The sequence below is a fragment of the Pseudophryne corroboree genome, chromosome 5 (genome assembly GCF_028390025.1).
Source record: "Pseudophryne corroboree isolate aPseCor3 chromosome 5, aPseCor3.hap2, whole genome shotgun sequence".
Taxonomy (NCBI): Eukaryota; Metazoa; Chordata; class Amphibia; order Anura; family Myobatrachidae; genus Pseudophryne; species Pseudophryne corroboree.
Window position 1 is genome coordinate 705,930,032 of NC_086448.1, and position 18,178 is coordinate 705,948,209.

At 47.8% G+C, this 18,178-nt stretch overlaps 1 protein-coding gene across 3 annotated transcripts in view; it reads left to right on the forward strand.

Annotated features, from left to right (window-relative positions):
- The first annotated feature begins 216 nt into the window (after positions 1-216).
- TERF1 (telomeric repeat binding factor 1) overlaps positions 217-18,178 on the forward strand; it is a 192,452-nt gene continuing 174,490 nt past the window's right edge. The window contains exons 1-3 of one of the 3 annotated variants that reach the window (XM_063923919.1): positions 217-622; positions 6,209-6,304; positions 14,116-14,246. In XM_063923919.1, coding sequence (XP_063779989.1) covers positions 463-622; positions 6,209-6,304; positions 14,116-14,246 — 387 coding nt within the window. In that variant the 5' untranslated portion in view covers positions 217-462. Of the gene's footprint in view, positions 623-678; positions 756-6,208; positions 6,305-14,115; positions 14,247-18,178 lie in introns of those variants that run through there. The other 2 variants (XM_063923917.1, XM_063923918.1) reach the window with 2 other exon arrangements.

Sequence of the window (18,178 nt, forward strand, 5' to 3'; positions counted from 1 at the left end):
GGTTCTTTCAGGAACCCCAGCATCCACTAGGACGATAGAGAAAGAAATAATAAGCCCTAACAGAAGAAACAATCAAAAAAATAATGCAACTTGAAAAAAGAAGCCCAATTCCGCTTGTTATAAACTGCTGAATTGGCAACTATGACCACTGCTGTAGTCCGACCACCCACTGAGTAGAACACCTACAATTCGGGATGACTGGAGTAGGTGCATTACTAAGTGTAATTCGTCCCCTCCGCTGCCGTACTACGACATGTGCCTTACCCGCAGCTACCGCGCTCAGCGGCTCCCTCATTTTTTGAACCAGAGTGGCGCGAATCCCGGGCCGGACTGCGCATGCGTAGTGCACCGGCTAGTTGTGGCGAGCGCAAGCATCGTAGCAGCCGCAGCGCACAATCTGAGCTGTGAGTGGTAGTGACTAGCGTCCCCAACTGCAGAAGCTGCTGGTGAGGGAGCGGCTGCATGGAGGACAGCTCGGCAGGAGAAGCGCCTCCTCCATTCGACCAGGTGGCCGGCGTGGCCACAGCCTGGGTGGTGGACTACTTGTTCGCCAGTTTGTGTCATTATTTCATTGAGGATGACCGAGCGGAGGATTTCCATCGGACGTGTAAGGCAATGGAAGGTAAAGTAGTCCTGAGGACGGAACTATTTCCTAACTCCTCTGAGTCTGCAGTAATATTGTTTTTGTCCGGATCATGAGATGGTTACTTCTGCAGAGTTGAATAACCGGCCCTGGCACCACACTCCAACCCCTGGTGACCTCATCACGCCCCCTGTTAATTTGACTTTGAAAAATGCAACAGTTCTGTAGTGCAACTAAAGAATACATTGTTATTATTGTATGTCATTCTGCACTGGTAGTATTGACAGCAATACTGTGGGGTTTTGTTTTGTATTCTTACCGATCCGTGCATTTGTCTTTCTGTAGAATGTTTTTAGGCACTGATTTATCAACAAGTTTTATCATATTTATTTATTTATTACCAGTTATTTGCACACATATTCCGCAGCGCTTTACAGAGCATATTTGACCATTCACATCAGTCCCTGCCCCAGTGGAGCTTACAATCTAGATTCCCTACCACATGTACACACAGACACATTTACTAGGGTTAATTTTGTTGTGAGCCAATTAACCTGCCAGTATATTTTTGGATTGTGGGAGGAAACCGGAGAACCCGGAGGAAACCCACGCAAGTACGGGGAGAATATACAAACTCCACACAGTTAAAGCCATGACCTCAGTGCTGTGAGGCAGTAATGCTAACCATATGCAGCAAGTTTTAGAAGTCGTTGCGTAGGGTAAATGGTGCAACAGCCAATCAGCTCCAAGTTGTCATTTGTCAAACACATGACAGTTCCTAGCTTTAGGGGGGAATTCAATAAGATGTGAAGGGGACTTATCAGCTGTTGCTACGGCATTTCAACGCTGGCAATGGCAGCCCAATTCGCCTGCCCAGCCAAATGCTGGATTCACCTAAAAGTGCTCACTGCCTGTGGGGCACCGTAAAGTGCGTCAGTGTCAGGTAGATCCACTGGGCGAATCCTCCTGGCACCCAATTGAATTCCACCCCATAAAAACTCATTGCGCTTCATAAAGCCCATAGATAAGTCAGCCCAACTAAGTGTAAATAAAAGAAGGAGGTGACCAGTGCCTCAGAGCTTACAGTTTGTCAGGATTTTTGTTAGAATGTGCTGCTGCTAAATACAGCAGGATACACAATTGACAATACGGTATCTCGCTCTGACACATATTGGAACGATATCACACACAGAACGATATCACACATATTGTTTAGTGTGGACCCCCTATCCATTTTTTCATTGAATAGTCCCATGGGATATGCTGCATGTCCAGTACAACGATTCCACGGCTGACGCAGTGCAGTAAACATGCAGCATATAACAATACACCTCACAGTCGTATAGCAGATCCAAGTTTAGGGTGTACGGCGGATGCAATGTATTGTTGCGTTGCATTAATGGGTTACGGCGAATGATTCATATCAGTACATGAGCCAACTAGGGCCCTGTGATAGATAATTAATAGTACTTGCATGTCATTGTCCCTACTATGGGGTATATTCAATTGAAGTCGAAAGCTCCCGTCTGTCGAAAAGACATCAGTTTTCGACTTTTTTAGGTCGGAAGGGGTTCCGACCTATTCAGTCTAACCCCAAATTATTCGACAATTCGAGGAATAGCTGCCGATCTGCGTGCTTGTGTTGAAAACGGGGCCAAAACCCACAGGTTTTGGCCCCCTTTTCGACCATCTCAATTCGACTTTAAAAAAAGCCGAATTGAGATGCGGGAGCAGAGACTGGGAGAGCAGCGCAGGAGGATGTGTCACAGCCGCCGCTCACATCAGCGTCCACCCGGCTCCAGCAAGCGAGACCTCGCTTAACTAGTCCTAACATAAAAATAACTAGTCCTATAATAGGACTGCATAGGAGACCACAAATAGGTTGAACTCGATGGACAATTGTCTTTTTACAACCTTAGTTACTATGCTTGCTGGAGCCGGGTGGGTGCTGCCGTGAGCAGCGGCTGTGACACATCCTCCGGCTACGCTGCCTGCTGCTGTAGCGCTGCTCTCCCCAGTCTCAGCTCCCGCATCTCAATTCGGCTTTTTTTAAAGTCGAATTGAGATTGCATTGAATAGCCCAGGTCGGATCCATTCCGACAAATGAATGTCGGAATGGATCCGACTTCAATTGAATATACCCCTTTAACTTCTTTACTGCTTGCAGCAGTCCGAAAAGATATGGTCCCAGTTCTTGTTTAACCACATGCATTTTTTGTGAGCCTTCAAGTTTGGAGCATTTGCAGACAAACTGGTAGCTGCTCAATTATTCCTGGAGATAATTATATCAGGTGCTAGAAAAGGGGAGGGCTCACAAAGAAACGGCAGACAGAGAAGGGAGGTGCTTTTCCCCCCATCCCCCTGCTATCCCTCCAGCACACTGACTAATACCTGTAACAATACTTGAACCTACAGTATCTGGTAATAGAATTTCAGAGAATTGGTTACATGCGTTTGCAAAGACATGGGGCCTAATTCAGATCTGATCGTAGCAGCAAATTTGTTAGCTAATGGGCAAAACCATGTGTACTGCAGGGGGGCAGATGTAATGTGTGCAGAGAGAGTTAGATTTGGATGTGGTGTGTTCAAACTGAAATCTAAATTGCAGTGTAAAAATAAAGCAGCCATTATTTACCCTGCACAGAAACAAACCCACCCAAATCTAACTCTCTCTTCAAATGTTATATCTGCCACAACTGTAGTGCACATGGGTGGTAATTCCAAGTTGATCGCAGCAGGATTTTTTTTAGCAGTTGGGCAAAACCATGTGCACTGCAGGGGAGGCAGATATAACATGTGCAGAGAGAGTTAGATTTGGGTGGGGTGTGTTCAAGCTGCAATCTAATTGCAGTGTAAAAATAAAGCAGCCACTATTTACCCTGCACAGAAACAAAATAACCCACCCAAATCTAACTCTCTCTGCACATGTTATATCTGCCTCCCCTGCAGTGCACATGGTTTTGCCCAACTGCTAACAAAAAACCTGCTGCGATCAACTCAGAATTGCCCCCATGGTTTTGCCCATGTGCTAACAAATTTGCTGCTGCGATCAGATCTGAATTAGGCCCATGGTTAGCTGCTGAACCCCATCAAGGCTTCTCCGATATCAGCAGTCCTAACACTACATAATAGCAATGCCCACATAGGGCCATGTGATTTGTCTACAGTAAGGCCTCATGATAAAGGCTCATACAAAACCGCATCCAGACTGAGGGCTAGCTTACCTGAAAGCAACCCCTAAGATCACCCATTGGCACTACGAGGACCAGCATGCCTTCCAAATGCTGCTCCCATTCAATGCCTTTTCACACATGCAGACAAACAGTGGTAGCTGCTCAATCATTACTGGAGATAATTATATCAGGTGCTAAATTCTATTACCAGATAGGTTCAAGTATTGTTACAGGTAGTAATCAGTGTGCTGGGTGGATACCAGGGAAGGGGAAGCACTCCCCCCCCCCCCCTTTTGTCTGAAGTTTGGCCCATTGTCAACATGATTAAATCATAGTTGTAGACACTCCCAGAATGTTTGAGAGGTTGCCAAATTAGAGGTGGCCACCAGACGGGATGTAGTTATGTGACTGGTGGTTTCCTGACCACTACATCCTGCCCAATCAAAATCAGCATGCCGACCAACAGGGACTATTCCCACTCCTGGGTGTCTACCACACCCATAGAATGGGAATAGAACCTGTGGCTAGCGCAGCGAACCACTGAGCCCGCTGTGTGGCGAGCGCAGCGGGTCACACATACCCACCCCACCAGACTCCAGAGTTGGAATTATCATGCAGTGTGGGCAGGGATGTAATGTTAATATGCATATCATGCCTTCAAGCCATGTCCACCTAAGTGAACAGCAGGATGGCTGGTACAGTGATACGATTAATGTCATTGTGCACATTTGCCCCACCCAGTTGTGCTGCAGATGAGATCGCTTTTTGACTACTATATAAAAGGGGGTATTCAGTTTAGAACAGTGTGCGGCCGGACATCACCTTGTTATCTTTCTGTGCACATTACGGTCTATTATGGTAGAAAATCCATAAGCAAATTAATGAAGATACTGATAGTAAATTACTATCAGCCAACCGTTCCTATGGTACAGTGGCCATTGCTGTGACTTGGGTTCCACCTATAGTGTCTTACAGTACCTGACCTTGTATTATGTCCAAAACTCCAGCAATCCTCCCTAGGAAATGTAGCTCATACATCAATCTGGTATATCCAAAACGCTGATCTGGATTTGCGATCCGACTCGTCATTTGACAATTCTCTAAATGATCAGCAAAATACAACAAGTTATAATTCCTCGATTTACTAATTCTGATAATTTATGTGTCGGAATCGCATATCGAGATTCTCCAACTTGTTGGATTTTGATGATCACCCGACCCAAGCATCTTTATGAAGGAGAATTGGCCCAATACATTCCTAATGTGTGGGCTGCATTATTTGCAGACAATTTATGAATAATTACAATGGGGTGGATTGAATAGCGCTGGGAATTAGCTCCCGTCGCTATTCAATTGAGCTCATATTAAGTCGGCGAATGACCGTTCTCCCGGACTTAACAGGTTGATTTGTCGGGAGAACGTACATTCTCTGACATAAATCCCCGGCGCGATGCTGATTCCCGACAGAATCAGCCTCGCGCCGGCCGCGCGACAGCAGTTTTCCCGGATTTCCCCTTGATTCCCCTGGGGCTGATGCAAGAAGAATTCCCGACAATTGAGTGTCACTTGCCGCTGTATTGAATAGCACCGGGAGCTAATTCTCGGCGCTATTTAACTGTCGGAGAATTGAATCGACCCCAATGTTTCACTGCAGTGCAGTATAATACAGGTTGAGTATCCCATATCCAAATATTCCGAAATACGGAATATTCCGAAATACTGACTTTTTTGAGTGAGAGTGAGGTAGTGAAACCTTTGTTTTCTCATGGCTCAATGTACACAAACTTTGTTTAATACACAAAGTTATTGAAAATATTGTGTTAAATGACCTTCAGGCTGTGTGTATAAGGTGTATATGAAACATAAATGAATTGTGTGAATGTAGACACACTTTGTTTAATGCACAAAGTTATAAAAAATATTGGCTAAAATGACCTTCAGGCTGTGTGTATAAGGTGTATATGTAACATAAATGCATTCTGTGCTTAGATTTAGGTCCCATCACCATGATATCTCATTATGGTATGCAATTATTCCAAAATACGGAAAAATCCCATATCCAAAATACTTCTGGTCCCAAGCATTTTGGATAAGGGAGACTCAACCTGTATAGCATGCATTTCTTAATAGTTTGGGGCACTAACACAATAAAAAAAAGTATACAACCAGGTTATAGTTGCATAGATTACAGGCTTTTTGGGACTAGAAACATCAAACTTCTGTGTTTTGTTTTGTTTTTGAGTCCTGGGTCACATGTTTATTTGCTGTGTACACTAGGAATACTATAGGATACATTGGTGAATAAATAAATATTCTAGCACCAGAAACCTTGATCAGAATGTACTTGTGGGTGACAAATAGGGTCTCTTTTTTATTATTATTATTATTTTTATTTTTATTTATTTTTATTTCTCCTTGCAGAAAAAGTCAATTAATGTATTTTAATTTACAGTACTTCTTGATGCGATGCCTACACTGAGTTCAGAGAACATGAATGCTGTACTGATCGCACAGTTCCTTACACGTGTTGCAGAAGGAAAACATCTAGGTAACAGTTGTAAAAAAAAATAAAAATTAAATTATATATAAAATTGCTGCATGTTTTAAGAAGTTAGTGTTTTAACTTTTATGTGGTTACTAACATGTTAATGTGTATAGTAACATGTTAAACATGTTAATGTGTATAGGTGCATACACACTTGCCTAGAAAATGAGCGATGTCGCTCACTTTCTCGGCAAGTGTGTATGCCGCAGCCGACCAGCGATGCGTGGCCCCGCGGGTCGTGAAATATCCTCTCTGTCGGCTGTGCAGGTAGCTCAATTCAGACTGTCATCCAAGAGCTGCCTGCCTGGCCACTGCGTGACGTCACTGAGCGATATGAACGTCATATCCCTCAGTTTGTTCGGTGGGGAAACACTAGTTGAAGTCGCTCATAGTGCACGTCGCCTAGTGTGTACCCACCTTATGTTGTGACAAGGGAAGCAGTCAATATCGCCCTGTCCTCAATGCTGACACTGGCATCCAGAATGGATGTACCATCCCAGCGCCAGAATCCCGACAGCCGGCATGCCGAACAAAGACACACCGCGGCACTAGAGAGGTAAGCTACGGGGGAGAGGAGTGGTTGGGGGGTCAGGATTAGGCTGCGTTCTGGGGGGGGGGGGGGGGGGTTAGGCTGCAGGGAGGTATGGGTTAGGGCTAGATACCAACGGTATCCCGGTGTCGGTATTTCGAGTGCCGAGTTCCCGTGTGACAGAATTTCATACTGATCCCTGTGACAATTCTTACATGCGCTATACTCTGTTGTTTACTTCTAAACTTCAGACTATAGATTTTATTGATGAATTTACTAATTTATTCTTATTATTCTTAGGTACTCTGTACTGGGATACCAATATGGCATGTCTGGTGAAATACCACTGGATGTTAGGGGGTGATTCAGTTGTTGGGGGGTGATTCAATAGGGGGTGCACATCTAGATCCTGGGCTAAGGACCTTTATTCAGTTTCAGTTTAAACAAAATAGTTTTCTCTTATGTCCTAGAGGATGCTAGGGACTCCGTAAGGACCATGGGGGGGTATAGACGGGCTCCGCAGGAGATAGGGCACCTAAAAAGAACTTTGACTATGGGTGTGCACTGGCTCCTCCCTCTGTGCCCCTCCTCCAGACCTCAGTTAGATCTTGTGCCCAGAGGAGAATGGGTGCACTGCAGAGAGCTCTCCAGAGTTTTCTGTGGAAAAAGAATTTTGTTAGGTTTTTTATTTTCAGGGAGTCCTGTTGGCAACAGGCTCCCTGCATCGTGGGACCGAGGAGAGAGAAGCAGAGCTGGCTTGTTAAGTTGGGCACTGCTTCTAAGGCTACTGGACACCATTAGCTCCAGAGGGAGTCGGAACACAGGTCTCACCTGGGGTTCGTCCCGGAGCCGCGCCGCCGTCCTCCTCACAGATGCCGAAGATAGAAGCCGGGTGAGTATGAGAAGGCAAAGAAGACATCAGGCGGCAGAAGACATCAGATCTTCATGAGGTAAGCTGCGCGCCATTGCTCTAAGTCACACACACAAGCAGGCACTGAAGGGCGCAGGGGGGGGGCGCCCTAGGCAGCAATATTCCTCATATTTGGCATTGATAAGCATGGACTAGGCTGTGGCACAGTAAATCCGGTAACCCCCGCCATTTTTCTATAGAAAGTTGATGGGACCGAAGCCCGCCGTCGGGTGGGCGGGGCTTGATCCTCAGCACTAACTAGCGCCATTTTCTCCACAGAGACTGCACGAGGAAACGCTGGCTCCCTGTTCTCTCCCCTGCTGAGCTTCTCAGGCTGGAAAAAAGGAGGGGGACACTTTGGCGACGCAGTGAGTGGAGATTACAATTATATACATATAACAGCGCTATCTGGTCATATATTCCCGTGTTTTTAAGCGCTGGGTGTGTGCTGGCATACTCTATCTCTCTGTCTCTCCTAAGGGCCTGGTTGGGGTTTTGTCCCCTTATAGGTAACTCCCTGTGTGTGTGGGGTGTCGGTACGTGTGTGTCGACATGTCTGAGGCGGAAGGCTTCTCCAAGGAGGAGGTGGAGCAAATGAGTGGCGTGTCCCCGTCGGTTGTGCCGACTCCAGATTGGATGGACATGTGGCATACGTTGCATGCAAGTGTGGCATCGTTACATAAAAGGCTTGATAAGGCTGGTTTAGGGGGGACATCAGGCGGTCAATCCTCAGATTGGATCGACTCACAGGGCCCGTCGGGGTCTCAAAAGCGTCTCTTAACACAAGACACTACTACCGACACGGATTCTGATTCCAGTGTCGACTATGACGAAGTAAAATTGCACCCTAGGGTGACTAAAACCATTCAGTGTATGATTGTGGCAATAAGGGATGTGTTGCATATTGTGGATGAACCCTCGGTCCCCGACACAAGGGTACACTTGTTTAAGGAAAAGAAACAGATTATTAATTTTCCCACATCGCATGAATTAAATGAGTTCTTTGGAAAAGCTTGGGAGACTCCGGATAAGAGACCGCAGATCCCCAAAAGAATTTTTATGGCATACTCTTTCCCTAAGCAGGACAGGGAAATTTGGGAATCACCCCCCACTGTGGACAAGGCCCTGACGCGCTTGTCCAAGAAAGTGGCGCTACCGTCTCCTGACACAGCGGCCCTTAAGGAACCTGCAGATCGCAGGCAAGAAACTACCTTAAAGGGTATTTATTCTCATACGGGTGCTGTGTTAAGACCGACGATTGCGTCGGCATGGGTGTGTAGCGCAATTGCAGCTTGGACAGATGAGCTGACAGATCAATTTGATACTAAAGGATACTATATTCCTAACTCTAGCCCATATAAAAGACGCAGTCTTATTTATGAGGGATGCTCAAAGGGACATTGGATTGCTAGCTTCTAGGGCCAATGCCATGTCTATCTCAGCGAGAAGATCCTTATGGACTCGCCAATGGACGGGTGATGCGGATTCCAAAAAACATATGGAAGTACTACCCTATAAGGGTGATGTATTGTTTGGGGATGGGCTGACGGACCTGGTTTCCACAGCTAAAGCAGGTAAATCAAATTTTTTACCATATATTCCCCAACAGCAAAAGAAAGCAACACCCTATCAGATGCAGTCCTTTCGGTCGCACAAGTCCAAAAGAGGTCGGGGATCCTCTTTCCTCGCCAGAGGTAAGGGCAGAGGCAAGAGAGCACCTGCTTCGGCAGGTGCCCAGGAACAAAAGTCCTCCCGGGCTGCTCCAAAACCCACAGCATGACGCTGGGACTCCCCTGAGGGAGTCCGCACCGCTGGGGGCACGTCTTCGACTTTTCAGTCAGGTCTGGGTCAGTTCGGACCTGAATCCCTGGGTGTTGGAAATAGTTTCCCAGGGTTACAAATTGGAATTCGAGGAGGTGCCCCCGCGCCGATTTTTCAAATCTGCCCTACCAGCTTCCACATCGGAAAGGGATGTAGTGTTAGCTGCAATTCAAACACTCTGTATACAGCAAGTGATAATCAAGGTTCCCCTGCACCAGCAGGGAAGAGGTTACTATTCAACCCTATTTGTGGTCCCGAAACCGGACGGTACGGTCAGACCGATTTTGAATCTGAAATCCCTAAACCTGTACATAAAAAGATTCAAATTCAAAATGGAATCTCTCAGAGCAATAATAGCCAACATGGAGGAGGGGGAGTTTATGGTGTCTCTGGACATAAAGGATGCGTACCTTCATGTCCCCATATATGCCCCCCATCAGGAATACCTGAGATTCGCTGTACAGGATTGTCATTACCAATTTCAGACGTTGCCGTTTGGACTTTCCACGGCCTCAAGGATTTTCACCAAGATAATGGCGGAAATGATGGTGGTCCTGCGCAAGCATGGAGTCACAATTATCCCATGCTTGGACGATCTCCTGATAAAAGCGAGATCAAGGGAGAAATTGCTGAGCAGTGTGGCACTCTCTCTGAGAGTGCTCCAGCAACACGGTTGGATTCTAAATCTACCGAAGTCACAGTTGATTCCGACAACTCGACTACCGTTCCTAGGTATGATACTGGATACGGAACAAATGAAGGTCTTCCTTCCAATAGAGAAAGCCCAAGACATCCAGAACATGGTCAGAGACCTGCTAAAACCGAAAAGGGTGTCAGTTCACCAATGCACTCGAGTTCTGGGGAAAATGGTGGCGGCCTACGAGGCCATTCCCTTCGGAAGGTTCCATGCAAGGACTTTTCAATGGGACCTTCTGGACAAGTGGTCCGGGTCCCATCTGCATTTACATCGGAAAATAACTCTGTCCCCAGGAACCAGAGTGTCCCTCCTGTGGTGGTTGCAAAGTGCTCACCTGCTGGAGGGTCACCGGTTCGGGATTCAGGACTGGATCCTGGTTACCACGGACGCGAGCCTCCGAGGATGGGAAGCGGTCACACAGGGAAAGACTTTTCAGGGTCTTTGGTCAGACCAGGAGTCTTGTCTACACATCAATGTGTTGGAACTCAGGGCCATTTACAACGGCCTTCGACAAGCGGAGAGTTTTCTTCGAAACCTTCCGGTTCTGATTCAATCAGACAATGTCACAGCAGTGGCTCATGTGAACCGCCAAGGCGGGACAAGAAGCAGAGTCGCGATGGCGGAAGCCACAAGGATCCTTCGCTGGGCGGAAAATCATGTAAGCGCTCTGTCGGCTGTCTTCATTCCGGGAGTGGACAACTGGGAAGCAGACTTCCTCAGCAGACACGATCTCCATCCAGGAGAGTGGGGACTTCATCAAGAAGTCTTTGCAGACGTAACACGTCTTTGGGGAACTCCTCAAATAGACATGATGGCGTCACGCCTCAACAAAAAACTTCGGAGGTATTGCGCCAGGTCTCGGGACCCTCAGGCAGTAGCAGTAGACGCACTGGTAACACCATGGGTGTTCGAATCGGTCTACGTGTTCCCTCCTCTTCCTCTCATCACGAAAGTATTGAGGATCATAAGACGAAGAAGAGTACAAACGATACTCGTTGTCCCAGACTGGCCTCGAAGGGCTTGGTACTCGGAACTACAAGAGATGCTCACAGGAGACCCCTGGCCTCTTCCTATGAGGGAAGACCTGTTGCAGCAGGGGCCCTGTGTATTTCAAGACTTACCGCGGTTACGTTTGACGGCATGGCAGTTGAACGCCGAATCCTAGCAAAAAAGGGGATTCCGGAAGAGGTCATCCCTACTTTAATAAAGGCTAAGAAGGAGGTGACGATAAAACATTATCACCGTATCTGGCGAAAGTATGTGTCTTGGTGTGAGACCAAGAATGCACCTACGGAAGATTTTCATTTGGGTCGTCTTCTCCACTTCCTACAGACAGGAGTGGATATGGGCCTGAAATTAGGCTCGGTTAAGGTACAGATTTCGGCCCTCTCGATTTTCTTTCAGAAGGAATTGGCTTCTCTTCCAGAAGTCCAGACGTTTGTAAAGGGAGTGCTGCACATCCAGCCCCCTTTTGTGCCTCCAGTGGCACCATGGGACCTGAACGTGGTGTTGCAGTTCCTAAAATCACACTGGTTTGAACAGCTTAACAAGGTTGAGTTGAAATTTCTTACCTGGAAGGTGGTAATGTTGTTGGCCTTAGCATCAGCAAGGCGAGTGTCAGAATTGGCGGCTCTATCACACAAGAGCCCCTACTTAATTTTTCATGTGGATCGAGCTGAATTGAGGACACGTCCGCAATTTTTGCCTAAAGTGGTTTCGTCGTTCCATATGAATCAACCTATAGTGGTGCCTGTGGCTACCGGTGACCTGGAGGATTCCAGATCCCTGGATGTAGTCAGGGCCTTAAAAATTTATGTAGCCAGGACGGCTAGAATTAGGAAAACAGAGGCTCTGTTTGTCCCGTATGCGGCCAATAAGATTGGCGCTCCTACTTCAAAGCAGACTATTGCTCGCTGGATCTGTAATACGATTCAGCAGGCTCACTCTACGGCTGGATTGCCGGTACCAAATTCGGTTAAGGCCCATTCCACTAGGAAGGTGGGCTCTTCTTGGGCCGCTGCCCGAGGCGTCTCGGCTTTACAACTTTGCCGAGCGGCGACGTGGTCGGGGTCAAACACTTTTGCTAAATTCTACAAGTTTGATACCCTGGCTGATGAGGACCTAGCGTTTGCTCAGTCGGTGCTGCAGAGTCGTCCGCACTCTCCCACCCGATTGGATGCTTTGGTATAAACCCCATGGTCCTTACGGAGTCCCCAGCATCCTCTAGGACGTAAGAGAAAATAAGATTTTAAACCTACCGGTAAATCTATTCCTCCTAGTCCGTAGAGGATGCTGGGCGCCCGTCCCAGTGCGGAAACTCTGCAAGACTTGTATATAGTTGTTGCTTACATAAGGTTTATGTTACAGTTGACATCGGTCTTGGGCCGTTACTGTTGTTTTTTGTTCATACTGTTAACTGGTTATGTATGTTCCAGGTTACATGGTATGATTGGTGTGGGCTGGTATGAATCTTGCCCTTGGATTGCTAAATCCTGCCTTGTATTGTCCATCTCCTCTGGGCAGAGTTCTCTAACTGAGGTCTGGAGGGGGGGCATAGAGGGAGGAGCCAGTGCACACCCATAGTCAAAGTTCTTTTTAGGTGCCCTATCTCCTGCGGAGCCCGTCTATACCCCCCCCATGGTCCTTACGAAGTCCTCAGCATCCTCTACGGACTAGGAGAAATAGATTTACCGGTAGGTTTAAAATCTTATTTTTTCCGTACCCAACCAAACCTCTGATTTCACGCCAAAGTAACTGCCAACATTGCACTTTATACTACTGCAGGCTAGCTAGATCTGTACCGCATATGTATCACTTACCCTTATGTATCAAATTTATATTTTCATGTAGATGGGTCCAGGGCCCTCTTGCCTATTTTGTCTCTTTGCTAATAGCGAGTCTTGTTTTATCACTAACTGGTCTATTCAATTCAAGTCGGAATTCAAAAACGGCAGCTTCCGACATTTTAAGGTCAAATCTAGATTCAACTTATTCAGTCAAACTGCCGTTTATACGACAAGTCAAAAATTTCGACTTGTTGGAAAACAAGTGGATCGTCGGATTAGCCGCGGATCAACTTAATATGCTAGCGCTATATAAATAAATGTTGATAATTGTGGTACTTAAGTATCGGACTTTGAATTGACGTTATCTTTGCACAATGCAACTCTAAAGCTTTTTTTCTTCTTCAGTTCTGTGCACATCAAGGGTCACTTACAGTACACATTGCAAAGACAACTTTAGATAGCACTCAGCATATCATTAACCAAGATGCTTTGTAGTGCACATCAGATGTGCTTTGTAAAGGGGGGTACTCACGGAGCGATATTCTAAGCAATCTGACTAGATTGCTTAGAATATCAGCATGATCGCTCCGTGTGTAGCCCCCTCAGCGATAGCGATGCGCGGCCCCGCACATCGCTATCGCTGCTGCTAGATTGGCCTGCATGCAGGCCAATCTAGCGGGTCGCTCACTTCACCCGCTGGGTGAAGTGAGCGGCCCCCCGTCTCCCCCCGCACGCTCAGCACAGATCGCGCTGTGCTGAGCGGCAGGAGAGATGTGTGCTGAGCGGTTCGCTCAGCACACATCTCTCCTTAATCGGCCCGTGGGTACTGGGCTTAAGTGACCTCAACAAGGTCACTTAATAAATTGTAGATTAGTGCAAACTAAATTGTAATTACTTTAAATCACAATTAATTTCAGTCTGCTTTGTATTATGGAAATTTGGATTTTCAAAGCAGCTCTTAGTGTCAATATGATCCTTTAAATTGCCTGTTGCATACCATCTTAGAATTTATATATATATATATATATATATATATATATATTATAATGTATGTGTTTTTTGTTTTTCCAGATGTCCACTTTGAAACAGATGAGAAGCTTACACCTCTAGAAACCGCTGCAACAGTATTACATGAACTTAAGGAAGATGAAGAAAATCTAAGAAGTCTTCAGGAAGAAATAGAAACATTGGTGAAAATTCAGGTGAGTGCTCACATTTAATGTGATTCTTGAAGGACATATAACACATCCCACCCCAGTCCTGTTGTCCAGTCTGCTTACTCACTCCCAATGCTCCGCCAAATTCTTTTTTTATTTTTTTTAATTAAGTTTGTGTGGTAGGGCTGTTAGTCAGTAAGTGGGCCCCAGTACACATATTGAAGGTTGGGTGCTAGGATCCTGTATGCTATTGAAATAAGTACTACTTAGGGCAGGGTTTCCAAACTCCAGTCCTTAGGAACACATAACAGTGCATGTTTTACAGTTCATTTCTAAGAGAGACACCGCTCGGATGCACCAAATGATTATGAGTGCTGTGCTCATAAAATTGTATTTCTGCTGCGGGGTACACTAGGCTCCACAAGTCTGGACAATGGGGCTGTAGAGTAGGATCTTGATCCGAGGCACCAACAGGCTCAAAGCTTTGACTGTTCCCAGAATGCACAGCGCCGCATCCTATATCACCCCGCCTCCCAGCACAGGAGCTCAGTTTGTCAGTTGGTGCTGCAGTAAGCAGGCACTTAACAGAGGGGCTGCTCCAAGCAGCCCTGAGAAAAGCTTTTTATGAGGTAAAAAGTGAAGACTTCAAGGGCAGCAGCGGTGGTAAATGTCTTGTGACATTCACTGCTGCAGCTCCAGCTCTCCCCAGCGGCGCTGTACACTCCCGAGCCCTGGTTGCCGGGTACCTACAGCGGAGGCTCCGGTTCATGTTAGACACACACGGCTGGGGCTCTCAAGGATCGCGTGGCCGCGCTTCGGGAGGCGGTAAGTGGGTCCCGCTCGCGGGACCCGGTCTTAATCGCGATCCAGCGCGGTCAGTGGGAGGCGGGCCGCGCGCGCTGGTGGTGGACACTGTGGATACAGGTGATCCCACTAGATCACCAGGGCATGGGCGCAGGTCAGGTTTTCTCTTAAAACCGATTTTAATATCGCCCACAGTACCCGATGGTTTTGCCAGCAAGGGGGATAAGCCTTAGAAACCAGATAGGTTCAAGCGTCAGAAGGTGATTAAACAAGTTTTACCTCACTCTGACCACCTAATGGATATACGTCAGGAACCCTGGCAAAGCCCGGGTACAAAGTTTGTGCCTCAAAAGAAGATGCTGGCTCGCTATCCCCTCGCCCCAGAGCTGTCTAAGAATTGGGAAACGCCTCCTCCAGTAGACTCACATGTGGCTAGGATGGTGGTTTCCTCAGCTCTACCTGTCACTACCGTCACATCTCTAAAAGAGCCTACGGATAAACGTGTAGAGGGTTGTCTGAAAGCGATTTACACCCTCACGGGTGCTGCACAAAGGCCCACTATTGCAGCAACATGGGCTGCAGAGGCTATTGAAGCATGGGCCTTGGATTTAGAAGCTGAAATCTCTTCTGACCATGCTAGACAATGCTTGTCATATATTGTCACAGCTTCTCGCTATATTAAATAGGCGGCTGCTGATGCCGGTATCCTAGCAGCCAAGGCCTCTACTACGTCGGTCCTGGCTCGCAGGATATTGTGGCTGAGATCCTGGTCTGTGGATCTGGACTCTAGAAAAACCCTGGAGGTACTCCCTTTCAAGGGGGATATTCTGTTTGGGGAGGACTTAAATAAGATAGTGGCTGACTTGGCTACTGCCAAAACTGCCTGTCTGCCTAATACAGCTCCTTCTGTGTCGAAGGCCAAAGGCACGTAATTTCGCCCCTTTCGTCCTTCAGGTAAAGCAAATGGTCAGGCGTACCATAAGCAGGCCCGCACTTCCAAACCTGGTAAGCCGAAGCCCAAAAGAGCCTGGGCTGCCCGTCAGCCAGCAGCCAAGACCGATAAGCCTGCCGCATGATGGGGCGGGCCTCCCCCTGGGGGATCCCAGGGTGGGGGGCCGGCTTCTAGGGTATACCCAGGTATGGTTGAAGACCACTTCAGATGCCTGGGTACGGGAAGTCGTCACTTGAGGTTACGCCATAGCCTTCAAAAACCGCCCCCTCATCGATTTTTGCCAGACAGATGTCCCGTCGGACCAGACAAAGGCAAACACTCTGCATTCGGTGGTACAGACCCTCCTGGATACAGGAGTCGTAGTACAGGTGCCTCTTGCTCAGAGGGGCCGGGGGTACTATTCTCCGATGTTTCTAGTCCTGAAACCGAATGGGTCCTCCCGGCCTATTCTCAACCTCAAGGCACTGAACAAGTTTGGGAAGCTTTCCAAGTTCCGTATGGAAACCCTTCGCTCTATAGTTCTGGCCTTGGAACCTGGGGACTACATGGTCTCCCTGGACATACAGGATGCTTACCTGCATATTCCTATAGCAGTGTCACATCAACAATACCTGAGGTTCGCTATTGGCAACCTCCATTACCAGTTTCTGGCGTTACCTTTTGGTTTAACAACGGCTCCGCGAGTCTTCACCAAAGTTATGGCGGTGATGACGGTGGTACTCCGCCGTCAAGGGGTCAGGATACTGCCGTATCTGGACGACTTGTTAATCCTGGTAAATTCTCCAGATCTTCTCCTACGTCATCTGGATATGACGGTCCGGTATCTACAAGCCCACGGGTGGCTCATCAACTGGAAGAAATCCTCCCTGGTCCCTGCTCAGAGCATGGTGCATCTGGGAGTGCTGTTGGACACTCACAACTAGAGGTTGTTCCTGTCTCAGGAGAAAGTCCTGAAACTTCAGGACAGGATTCGTTGCTTCCTTTCTCGTCCGCAAGTGTCGATACATTTGGCAATGCAGGTGCTGGGCCTCATGGTATCAGCATTCGACATGGTGGAGTATGCTCAATTCCATTCTTGCCCCCTCCAGAAGCTGATTCTAGCCAAGTGGGACGGCCTGCCTCACCTGATCAGGTCTCAAATGATCTCTTTGACTCCGGAGGTCCGTCTGTCGCTGCTCTGGTGGCTCCAGGACCGACAATTGTGCAGAGGCCGTCCCTTCTGGATATCCAACTGGGTCCTGTTGACGACAGATGCCAGTCTAAGAGGTTGGGGCGCGGTGCTGGAGCAACACTCCTTGCAGGGTCGGCGGACCAAGGAGGAATCTCTCCTCTCGATCAACATTCTGGAATTGCGGGCGGTCTTCAATGCGTTGAACCTTGCCCAGCATTTGATTCAGAACCGTCCTGTTCAAGTACAGTCGGACAACGCCACCACAGTGGCTTACATAAATCATCAAGGCGGCACTCGAAGCCGTTTGGCAATGAAGGAAGCTTCACGGATTCTACGTTGGGCAGAACGCCATCTACCGGCAATATCGGCAATATTCATTCCGGGAGTCCTGAATTGGGAAGCGGACTTTCTCAGTCGTCAGGACGTGCATGCCGGCGAGTGGGGCCTCCATCCAGAAGTGTTTCAACTCCTCGTGGAAAGGTGGGGTCTTCCAGATGTGGATCTGATGGCGTCTCGACACAATCACAAGGTTCCGGTCTTCGGAGCAAGGACAAGGGATCCTCAAGCAGCATTCGTGGATGCGCTGGCAGTGCCGTGGAGGTTTCGGCTGCCATACGTGTTCCCTCCGGTGTCACTCCTGCCCAGGGTAATTCGAAAGTTCAAGCAAGAAAAAGGCAATCTGCTTCTCATAGCTCCGGCGTGGCCCAGACGGCACTGGTTCTCAGACCTACAAGGCCTATCGTCAGAGCGTCCTGATAATGCTGATTTGATTACCTTATAACATTCACTATATGGGTAAGAGACTCAGTACGCAATTGGCGTATGGGGTACCGTAAGGGTACGCGCTTAGCGTAGCATACGCTCGGCCGTGACCGAGACGCACATGCGGCACGCTCGCTCACAGCTTAATGCGTGGTGTCGAGCATGCTATAGGCGGGCGACTACCGTAATGCTACGCTACCAGTGTAGCGGACGCTCGAGACCACGAGGAGATCACGAGCGGCGCAGACGCTCACAGGATGACAATCAGTAAACCTTGAATGTAACACA